At 36.7% G+C, this 12370-nt stretch overlaps 1 protein-coding gene across 2 annotated transcripts in view; it reads right to left on the bottom strand.

Moving 5' to 3' along the window:
* CPQ (carboxypeptidase Q) overlaps nucleotides 1-12370 on the bottom strand; it is a 135466-nt gene that overhangs the window by 25000 nt on the left and 98096 nt on the right. The window contains exons 6-7 of one of the 2 annotated variants that reach the window (XM_069854407.1): nucleotides 6846-7047; nucleotides 3121-3177 (exon numbers count right to left, since the gene is read on the bottom strand). In XM_069854407.1, coding sequence (XP_069710508.1) covers nucleotides 3164-3177; nucleotides 6846-7047 — 216 coding nt within the window. In that variant the 3' untranslated portion in view covers nucleotides 3121-3163. Of the gene's footprint in view, nucleotides 1-3120; nucleotides 3178-6845; nucleotides 7048-12370 lie in introns of those variants that run through there. The other variant, XM_069854406.1, reaches the window with a different exon arrangement.

The raw sequence follows: 12370 nt of genomic DNA, 5'->3' as shown, positions 1-12370 counted from the left end.
TACAAATCAAATACAAGAGCTTTTGATATTCAAAAAGTCAGTCTGAAATAGATGAGGATAAAATGAAGGAGTTATTTCATTACGGAAAATGCTTGTAAGATTTACTGGCAGATTCACAGATTTTTTTTAAGGCCAGCAAGACCCATTACCATCTAATCACACCTTCTGAATAACACGCGGCAAAGAACCTCACCTTGTATCTACTGCATCAAGCCCATTTCTTCTGCTTGAATTACCCTTTACTTTTTGAAGGACACCCAAGTGTTATTCTGCACATTCAAAATGATGGAGAATTCACAGTCTGCAAGGTGCTTTTGTAGCTCACTGACTTTACTGGAGGAAGGTGTTTGCTTTCTTACACCTTGAATTTGTTTAGATTGATTTGACAGACTGAATGACTAAAGGACTATTTTTTGAAAAAAGGGAGAAGGGTGCTGTAATCAGACAAATTGTATCCCAGCCTAATATGTATGCTGCAGTTGAGTCATGACTTAACATAATTTTGTATAAACTGAGAGGGATTTAACATCTCCCATTTCTCACTGTAAGGTACGATTTCCAGACTTTCAAGTCTTCTTGCAATTCTTTTATGATCTTGGTCTCACTAAAATGTCACTAATGTTGAGTGAAGTAAAACCACTTAGTACTACCCTGATAGTAATTGCAGTATTCACCCTTGCTTTTGTTAACCTTTCTCTTGGTATTTCTATCAGTCTCTACTAAATTTCTAATGAAACATATTACTGAACAGTGGGAGTTCATAGCTGAGGTCGATTTCAGCAAGTTTGTTCAGAAGTAGTCTTCATTTTTGTCAAAATAAGTGTGAGTGGGCAGTTTTTAGGTATTTGCTACAATCATGAGTTATTTTGCCCCAAAGATGACACATTATTTTTGACTTGGCGTGACCAGCGTGCGTCCCTGCATTACAAATGTACAGTCTGTGATAAGAAGTATATTACAGAAGCCCTCTTAAAATTAACAGTAAAATTGACATTCAGGCCCTGTGCATAATCACCCAACTCCATACTTCTCTCCAACAGTACTATCTCAGCTAAATATTTGCATGGTCTGTGTCTAGTCTACGTGCAATAAACAAACTTGCAATTCTGATGGTTTCTGTTGATCATTAGAAGTAGTCCCATACTCCAATATGCCAAAACAAGACCCTAGCCCAAACCCAACAAAGGTGGAAAGAACTGTATATGAAGTATGGTCAAGCTTATCTGGCAGTCAAATAGCACAACTAACAGGAAATCATACTATAATCTACAGACTATTCCTCTCATTAAATGATTAGTCTTAAATACATTATTAACTTTATTAAGAGCAGAAAAGGTCATATGCAAGGCTAATATAACTGACATATGATATTAAACTATGAGCCTTTTAAGGCATCCACGTTCATGAAAAGTTGCTGCATATTAAATTCATTTAATTATTCTAGAGTAATTTCTAATTTCAGAAGCCCATTTTTATGGAACAATGATAAATTGGAACATAGATGAACTATTTTACAGATTAATACACATAGTTTGAACTGCAATTAAGACTTTAAATGGTACTAATAGCTGTAGAACTTATAGTAGGTTCTTCAAGTGCCAAGCAGCTATAATTGTTCTTTTAGCACACTGGTTTAATTTAATACCTCCCAAGTTGCCGAAAATTTTATTTGTGCAGAGGAACACACTCATGCACCCTATTTCCTTTTTGAATTATAAAAGTGAGACTTTTAAAAGGAAGTAAATGACCTGGAAAAGGCAAAACAATACTGCTAATTATCAAACTGCTGATATATCTCAGACTTATTCAGATCAAAACTCAGATAAGTGTAGATCATAAGATGTAGATCATAAGACCTTTATCCCTCATTTTCACACAAAAATAAACCAGATCCATAGTGGCTGGTGTTGGTGTTATGCTTCAACACATGTTCAGAGCAGTGGGAACTCAGCAAGTACAGAAATGTAGCACCTGTGGAGTAATAAAAACCATCTAAGCACTTGGAATATTGTGTGTAAAGCTTGTTTTGTGAGTAGTGTTTAGGAATTTTTCATGAAACATTTCACTTGTGCTAGTCATTTGATCAAATAACTGGAACACTCCAAGTGACACACTATGCTAAACATCTCAGATCATAAATTACACAAATGCTACATATTAAAGTGAAGAAGTTACATTTAATGTTTAAGGAAATGTTTTTAAGGAAATCTTTTTTCTTTGTCTGACAAAAGTCTTTGTCAGGTGCAACATCCATTATCTATGCATTGACATATGAAGTCCTAGACTATGCAAATTTGATTTTTCCTTTTTTTTTCTTTTCAGTTTTTATTCTGTTGGTAATAAAAAGAAGCTGAGAAACTGGATCCAAAGAGTCTCTCTAAGGCTGCAGAGAGTATGAAGCAGATATGCTAAGGGGCAATGCTCCATGCATCACAGTGCAGTATCGCTTCCAAACAGTGATATAGCCAAGAGTGAACAGTTTACCTGTTTATACCTTGGTAAGTAGAGAGTTCACCCCATTCTTCATGCCCATCTGGCAACCCAAAGTCAAGGAGTTTTCCCACTACAGCCCTTTCTCAAACAGGCCCCTGGCTGACACGGAGCAGAGAAGCAGGCTTGCCTCAAGCATGCCAGCAGGCTCGCAATAGACTTTGTTGCTACAACAGATGATGGGGACATGGGAATGGGTGGGCAGCATCCTCTGTAAAAGGGGTGGAACTGAAGTATTTGACCTCTTATGTAGTAAGAAGGGAAGTAATGTATGTCAAAGTTCTGTGTCTAAGGGCCAAAATACATCTTATTTTAGATTAAAGTAATAAAGAAGCACTATGACAATATAAAGAGAAATTACATATGATAGCATTTGTTTGCCACCTCTGAGAAAATGACTAATAGATTGTGTTAGCAATGCATTTTTTATTTCTGAAGAAACATTAAAGTTAGCTGAATTATTGGTTTATTAGTTTCTAGAAGAATAATTCCTCCTCTTGTGTAATATAACAAAAAAGCAAGATACCGTCACTGTGGAGACAGAGAGACACAAAGGTTCAGATTGACATTGTAAAAGTACTTTCACCTTTAGGTCACTGGTTGAATTTTAAATAGAAAAGTTGCCACATGCCTTTTGGGAGTTGTTTGATGTCCTGGGTCAGCTTGATCTCAGCTACAGCTCAGTTCCTGACAGACAAGTGTTCCCATCATAAGCACTGCAGCAACAGATAAACTCCCTGATGAGCCAGGCAGAAACAAGTATCCTTGAACCAGGTCTCCTGGAAATACTGTGTCAGCCTTCCCTTTGCAAAAGTAGGAGAGCACTTGTTTTCTTCTTTCCTAACACCTAAAGTTGAACTAGTATTCCCTGGATACCACAACACAAATATAATCACTTCATTCCCCCTTCTCAGTTTCTAAAGGCTTGCAGGGAAGTCTGATTCAGCCCTGGTGCTATTACCTTAGGAACCAGTCTAAATCATGTTCAAGTATCCTTGTGATCATCAGATACTTTGCTTTTTCAACAAAAATACCTAAGTGCTGGTCTAGTAGGTCTTGCTTCATGTTTTTTTAACCCTTTCAGACACTGAAGAAGTCTGTTGTGAAAAAGCATCCAAAGAAGCCTAACAAATAAACCCAAACAAGCCATCACCCCACTTGTATTTGCACATTCTGGCCAGACTAAATCGATTAAGACTCAGTGTTGGAAAGAAACAGCTTTATGTACCAAAGATCAGATACATGCCTAACTAAGCACAAACATGTAATTAAACCCTTAAAAAGAAATCTGAGGAAGATGATTCCATAATTAATAAATGAGCAGTCTTAGGACCAATAGTCACCTCAAACTGTAAAACTACAGCCTAAAATATACTCCACAAAAAAACCCACTTTCATTTGTTTTATGCTTCATGAAAAAGCAAAACAAATGTTATACAAGTATTTTCAGTAACTAAAAACTGGCTATCACTAGAAAAACATAATGCAGACATTCCTCATTGATGGGCTGAACTGTTCTCAAAATAATCCGACATAAAGGCCACAGGTGGAAATATTTCTAATAGACAGCAGCCACAAAGCATTAAACTGCTCTGTTCAGTGCAGATCACCTTGCTCATGCTCTAGAGGTACTAGCAAAGCTTCAGTCTATGGTTTGCAAAGCACTCTGAAAGTCTTCTGGCCTCTCTCATCCTGAAATCTCAGAATAGTCGATACTGTTTTCTTACAAATACATTTAATTAACATCATGAAGGATGTTTCATTGCATATCAGTTAAAAATAAACATGTTGGAAATCACAGAGAATAGGGAGTGGGACAGCCTTTGCTTGCCTCAGCAGCAGCTATGAACAGCTCTGAAATACATATGTACATTTGCTCTTTGTGGCCCTTTAAGAACAAAAGGAGCAGGACGAGCAGAATTTTAATTGCATCCAAGAAGGTAAAACCCCAAGTAAAACCATAAAGGTAAAATCCCCCTATTTATCACCAAAACAGACACAAATTTTAGAGAAATTATGTTAAAAAGCATTCTCACTGTTCAAGAAATACACCGTGTTTTTTCTCACTGTTGCAGAAACAAAGCCACCAAGTGCATTTCCAAGAAAATATTTAAATAAAACTGATACAAGTGTCAACACTCGACTGCTTGTTTAAATTGGACAAAATTATAAAAGCTGTTCTAGAGTGTTCAATTTGTTCCAATGTTATTATGTACTGTACGGGCTCGCTCAAGCAGTGAGAATACTGCAGACAAGGCGTGAAGATTACAAGATGTCTCAGACTTCTCCCTGGTACAGTATAAAATACAATCTAAAGCAGCTGAAATTCTTATAGTGGAGGTAATTTCTTCCCACTGCGATTTGATGGGGAAAAAAAGAATTACTGTTACTTTATGCTGCAAAGAACACTTTTTTGTTTGCTTAATGGGAAGTTAAATGAATCAAAACTTCAAACACAAAAAATCCTATCATCAATTAATGTGTCACATTTTCAATAGGAAAGCAAATCAGATTTGGTTTAAAACTGAGGTCTCAGTTCTGGTGCATTTACATTTTTCCAAGGTAGAACTTACAGTTTAAGGTATTTTTCATAGTTTATGCTTTCTGAGGAGCACAGATGACCATGGGAGAGGGCTTGCTCCTGCTCAGTGTACTTTACACACGTAGCCCAGGGGACTAATCAAAAGGACCGTAGCAAGCTGTAGCTGTTTGTGTTCCAGGTCCACCTCAGCTGATGAACAGAGGGGTACAAGAGCTCAATACACACTGTCACCACAAGCACCACTCATATTATCAACTAAAAATAAGGCATTTGAATGCTAAATACTTCTCTCTCCTTTCATAATCTATCATCCTCAGACAGGAAGCACAATGGAAGTCCCTGATAACTGACTGTAATGCCCTTCACATTTTATCCCAAATAATTTACTTAAGAAATTGTTCTGATATAGTTGCATTTTCTAAACATAGGCTGTATGGTGAGTTCTCATATTCCAACTACAGCACAGATGTGTTGGTCTGAAATTCTGGACCAGTTGTCTTTCCATGGGCGCTTACAGGCTGTGGAGGACATTGCACGCTACAGCCTCTCTGTAGCTCTTACAGTCTCTCAGTTCAATTCAGCATATGGCCCTAATAATCACGTAAGGTGCAGAGCCCAGGAACCTGAGTGCCTAGGCCAGTGTCACAGATGTATGACATTGCAGTGAGCAGCTTGCACCTCATCCGGAAAGCAGCACACCATCTGAAGATGAATCCCTAGCTGTTTAAAAATATCCCTTCAACCATACTTCGTGTCCACCATAGTTATTTTGCTTTGAGAACTAGATATCCTTACATTCTTCAAGATATGGTATCTTTGTACACCCGAAGAGGTATACAAAGCAAAGTGTTCTGGCCATAAATAAGGAGCATATATTCCATGACCCACTGCATCTTCCACAGGACCAGGTGAAAATCAAGGCAGTTAATCATATATTAAGAGGTCCTAAGCATATAGTGGCAACTAGTAAAACTAGCATGAGAAATGTGCCAGCCTACTTCAGCCATAAAACAATGGAGAAAAAGAAACTTAAAAATTTAAAACTGATCATAATTTTTTGAACACCAGTGTTATGAAATTTTTTCTTCCTACTATTAATCAGGTGTGGAAACTACCACGGAAATTCACTAAGGCTTCACTCAGGCTGGCCTCTAATTGGGATGCTTGTGCTCTGCAAGCCCCCATGCTAATGCAGGGTCTTCTGCACAGGGGCGCTGCCAGCAGTGGATCTCTGACAGCTTGCACGCCTCTTTGCCAACAAGGTGGTCTTCACTGGATATAATATTCCACGTATACTACACCAGATACAATACTCCCTAAATCACTAAATCACTTCAAACTTTGCGTAATTTTACCCTTTTAGCACACCTTAATGACCCATAACCTTTTAAATGTCATGTCTCAAAAACATTATTTCTTCAGCATATAAAACAGGGATAAAAAGCCCTGTATTTCAAAGTCAAAGTAATAATAATAATTAAAAAAAATATTTGCTCTTCATTGGAGAATTACCCTCTGCCTTAGTTTACTATTTATAAACCACCAGTCTGGGATTAATTATAATAAATCCTTAAAGCTGAAAAGAAGATTTTAGGCATGTTATGCTACGTATAATCTACACCATTATTAAACTGCAGCTCAAACGCACTTTATGTCCTATTTTTGTTGGTCACATTTTAACATTTCCACATTTTACCTACAATAAATTTTATTCCTTAAGAGAAGGCATTTCTTACTGTTCTCAAAACACCAGACCACCCACCCAGCTTGCCACCGCATGGGAGGAGCAGTGTCACCTGTAAAGCACACTCACCAGGCACCCCGTCTCTCATCCAGTAATCAATGTCTGTTCCATCTGCATTGTCATAAACAGCTGTAACATTGATGGGCTGCAGCAGAGTCATGATCTCTTTCACGATGTCCCGAGCTTTAGCATTGCCAGTAAACCCGAGTCCAGATGGCCTGAAGGTGCCCTCATCAGACTCCATAACAATATCAAAGTTGGAGATGTTGTCCTAAACATGTAAGGAAAGAAGATATTGTTTTGTGATTACTGTATTAACTGACACCACACACGAGACTCTTGATGTCTGTGCGAGCATACTGGAACAAATATGTTTAAGATGCAGAGAAATGCTTCCTGAGATCATGTGTATAAAAAGCACAAGTGAAGAAACCTAAACTTTCTGTATGAAAACACTGAAAGAGTTCAAGTTCAGTACTTGAGGCATCAATATTTTGTCAGTGTCACAACATAACTGTCCTGCTGTCCCCAAGTACTTGCTTTAAGACTTTTGAAGTACCACCTGGACAGGTAAGCCATTACCACTATATTTCAGTTTTCACTTGCAGCTCTCATTTTCTTCTCAGACCTGAAACTCAGAATTCTGTCACAGGAGAGAGGGTAACCAATCTGGTTGGCTTTAAAATTAGAAGCATTCAGAGCTTGTGAAGGACATCTCATTTAAAACAAAAGAAAAGAAAAGAAAATATAACAAAAAAAACACAAAAAAACCCCCAAACCCTCAAAAAACAGCTGCAGCCTCTGCAGAAACACATTTTCAATATACCATGTAGTCAACTCTGACTTCAGCGGGAGGACTAAAATGCTATGTTCCTCCTGACCTGAAGGAATAATGTCTCTTTTAAAGGAAGTTTGTGTTTCCAGGGTAAGTCCTTACAGGAAATATGAGATTTTAATACTTTGAGTATAAACAGCATAACAATATCTGCTTTTAGTGTGCACTTGGAAGATTCTTTTTAGCTAAAAGAACAAAAATTAGCATCCAGAGCCATTTATTTGCTCACACACAGAATGCTCAGCCACAAAAGTTTAATTGGAATAAAGTACTTAGGGACTTCATGTGAAAGAAGCTCTTGGTGATTTTGAGAGGCACATAACATTTTAGCAAAATAAAACAGTTAATGGCCAGGTCAGGCAGAAATAAAGCTATACTACAGACTATCTTGAATGTGAGTAAGAGAATTTACTGTAGGTTTTACTCCTATGCCTAGATTTCATTCCAGAATTTTATGACTGTCATGGTTTATTACAAGAAAATCATTAAAAGACATGTGATAGCAGTGAGTAACAGATCCGCGTCATTAAGAGCTTACATAAGCCTACAAATCAGGAAAGAATTCTTTCACATTTTTCTGGATATAAAAAAAAAGACAAAGTACAAGTGGCTGTGAATGTGATATTCACATAAGTTTTCAGAAGTTCTTTATAAAATTTGCTGAGAACTGTGTTTTACTCTTTACTTTCCCAAAACTTTTCTCTTTTGAGCGAAACAAGTTCTAACACAGCAGAGGTATTCACTTATAACTCAGATCCAGCAGTTAAAAAAATTCATATAAAATCTTTGCATCAATGAAGTAACAGTAAATGTTTTAATGCCTTAAAATTACCAGTCTACCTATCCACCTATCCAACCATTAGAAAACAAGGTGAGAATAATCAATGCTGTTACTAAATTCACAATTGTTATTTTTATACAATGAAAAAAATCTTCAGTTTAGATTTTATGTGATTAAATGTGAAAGATTAAATGTGAAAAGCTAGGAATCACATGAAGTCAAATCTTATAAAACAACTGCAGGCTCTGCTGTTTCCTTCATTTTTCCTCACATTGAATGTATTAGTTAAATTAGCACTTTAAACTCAGTATGCGACTTTTTCAGTAATACAATTTGTTGCATCTTCATATTGTGCCACTTCTTTTACCGTACGCCAGAAAATTAAATCCTGTTTATGTAACCTGCTGCCTATTTCTCTGAACATCAAAATAGACTTTTATCGTTTACATTTCTACAACTCAGTCACAGAAGAGGTCGCCTCTCTTTATCTTACCATGTTTAGCTCTTCAGCTGAATTTAAAAATGAAACATTACAATAAATACTGCATGGGAAAAATGGCTTTCCAGAGCTTGCTATTCACTGAATATGCAAATAGGCATGATCCTTGCCAATATTTCTACTATTTTTATTATTTTAATTCCTTTTATTTATGTTTTATCCATAAAGTCTACTTTTATCTCTGCTAAATAAAACTAAAAATATTACTTCTCATCACTAAGGCAAACACTTGAAAACATGAGATGACAGTCAAATTTTTCTTAAGAAAACAAACCCTTTGCGTATGCACGACTGGTATTTCTATTGGTAGAAAACATGTATCATCTAGTGTAGACACCGGCAACCCCAAGCAAGTATAACCTAAAGGTAGCTACTTAGTCAAAATCCCAACTGCTAATTGGCATCAAACATTAAACTACACTCTAGCATCTCATGACTAGTCTATCAATTCACTACCAATTCACTCTTACCCAGCTAAAGCAGTGAGATACTTGAAAGGATAAAGGAGGGAACAGCTGTCCTAAAAGCCTTCAGTAATTTGGAGCTATTTAAAACAAAGTGTTATTAGTTCATTTACTAGTTTTCTTTTTCATTCCACTGAGAGAAATCATAATTTTACAGGGAAAATACTGAAGTCTCTAATGGCAAAGCACTGTCCTTGACTAATGGCTGATTTGTTCCAGTAATAACAGTGCATTTGTTAGGCTGGCAACTAAGGCTATAGGAAAGACAACCGAAAACACCAGAAACACCAAATTATACAGGACAGCTGGAAAACAAAAAAATTAAATGATATCCTCAAAGTATTAAATAATATATCGAAACACACTGTAGAGTAATTTTGAAGTGCTGTTTAGAATCAAAATTATTTAATGAAGCAAAACAGCATAAATAGAAACTAGAAAAAAAACCCCACCAGAACAACTGTTAGGAAGCAGAGATGTGCCAGCATCAAGGCATAATAACCACCAGCCACAAGCGTTCACACTCTTTTTGAATGACGACAAGGAAAATCAGGAACATTGTGAGTTACATTTCTTTTGTAAATTACCCCATCATTGTATAGCTGCAGTAAAACTGAAGATTAGCACAAATATTGATAGATGACAAGTTATAAATAAGGCTCATACTTCTGTTAAAAGATGAAATATTTTTCTGCCACATTTTGTAGGAAGGCTGTCTATAAAGAAGTCCACAAATTTTATGGTTTGTTCTCTTTCAGAGTTAAGGAGTTCTGACTTCTGGAAAGCCGATGACAAAAGCCCCAGTAACTTCAAAAACCCTGGAGCAAGATTTGGTCACGCACTTATTAGCATTTCACTCAGTAAAAAACGTACTAGTAGCATTTCTTGCCTTGTACAATATCAGTACCTTTTCCTCTGCAATCAGTTACCAGGACCCACAGAGATGACCATTCAGTATTGCAAGTCCTCTGAGATGACAGATAAGAGAAAGCAGACAACTCTATGACAGCAGTAGGCTAAGTAAGGTAGGCATCAGAGTACCTGAAGCCCTTGTACTGCTCAAATACAAGTGGATCAAAGCACTGTCTTTGACTCTGAATGACTGCCCCACTGCCATCCTTTTTTGAAAGGTTTTAGGTTTTCATTTAAAAATAGGCAAAACTGCCAAAATTAAAAATCGTGGTTTGTGTCTTTGAAAGATAAAGATGATTTTTACTCTTACAGTAAGCAAATGAGTTCTTTTGTAAATTTCAGTACAAGATAAATGAAAATAAATTTGCAACACCTTAGAAATTATCACAGCACACACATGGTCAATATTTCCTAGATTTATGCAGAATGGTTTTAGGTTTTTTTCTGGGTAAGATGTGAAAGGTAAAAATAAAAAGAAGTCAACGAGTAGGAAGTTCATCATGCTGAGTCAACAAGGGGTGACAATTTTCTGTGCCTTGCACAGCTGCTGGGAGTTTGAATAAAAGGAGATCGATTTTCTTATAGCAGAACATCCCAAAGTACCAATGATCTGTGGTTGGGTGCATCTGCCTAGAATATGAAAGCAAAACAGCTATCCTCAGAAGACGTCTCCACTACTTCACATTTCACATAGCAGCACTGTTACTCCCTGAGGGAAAGCGAGGAAAGATGCAAGTCCTAACACTAGCTGTGTATGAAATTTGCCCACGTGGAATGAAGAGTAGGCAGCCAGGAGACATGCTGTCATCACCGTCTCTTCATGCAGGGTAAGGAATCAACCAATCTTTGTCTTTTAGTGAAAACTGGTTTTCTCTGCAGCTTTCACTAGGAATGGGACACTAACATGAACAATTATGAGTTTCTACTGACCTAGAACCTGTGTAAAATATAACTGTATAATTATGCTAGCTTTACTATGCATAATGCAATTAAGGTGCCACTGGTTGTTAACTGTGATTCTGGAGAATACAGCGCAATTCTTTTCTTTTTATAGTTTTGTAACTGAGCATTTCTCTCTTTATGTCTTTCTCCCATTCCTTAATGAAAGGGATCAACAAGACAGCAGTGGTCAAACAAATCAGCAGTAATTTTGCAGAACTTTTGATTACAGAGAACATTTCCTGAGAACAATCAATAGGCAAATGGTCAACGTATTTCACTGGGATAAAAGTGCCCCTTGATGTGTTTGGTTCAAATCAGACACAAATCCATGTCTCCTTCAGAGTACTTGGTACCTGGGGAAATAGACAAGATATTGAAATACATGTTGCTTTCTGAAAACTCTGGTTTTGAGGAACCAATATTTTCTGAGGAAGAATCACTTCACCTGAAATGGACAGAAATTGTTTTGATATTTGCTTCTTAGAGAAAGTAACTCATTAGAAAATCACAGTAAAAACCTAATGTGGGATCAACAAAGACTACTTACATTAGCAATAATGAGATACCAGCTTTTCAGAAAGTCCTGTTTTCATGCAGATCCATTTTGGACAAAATGGTAATAAACACAAAAATGAAACTGCAATAAGCACCAGTGATTGATCTTTTTTGTCAAGTTAAACCTTTACTAAAGAGCTAAAACCGTGTATGGCACTCAGGTAAGTACTGTAAATATCACTAAGATCTGAATAAAAGCATGCAGAAATATTTTAAGAATGCTTTCTCTAATGCAATTTGATTAAATTCATAACACGTTAATGCTTCCAATAATCACAACAGAGTTACTAAAGTAAATTTGAACGTGGCCTAAGATCCCTTAGTCTTCTAATTACAAAATATATTTGCTTTCCCAGGAGATTATGTGCAATACTTCTGTTCCAAAATAAATATTATCAGTCATTCATAGTCCCTTAACTCAGCTGGGTAAATAACTGTACTTCATGGTACCAAGATCTTTCACAGAAACTAGTCTGAAGCAACAAAAAGGAGGCCAGGCATGTCATTACACAGACTTCTTTCTCCCATCACGAAGACACTCTAGCAGTAAACACACAAAACAACTTAGTAAAAAGCTACTGAGGGACACTCAGGTACCATTGTTAA

This window comes from Phaenicophaeus curvirostris, chromosome 3 (assembly GCF_032191515.1).
Source record: "Phaenicophaeus curvirostris isolate KB17595 chromosome 3, BPBGC_Pcur_1.0, whole genome shotgun sequence".
Classification (NCBI taxonomy): Eukaryota; Metazoa; Chordata; class Aves; order Cuculiformes; family Cuculidae; genus Phaenicophaeus; species Phaenicophaeus curvirostris.
Note: the sequence above shows the minus strand (reverse complement) of the source record. Positions and strands in the feature narration are given on the sequence as shown.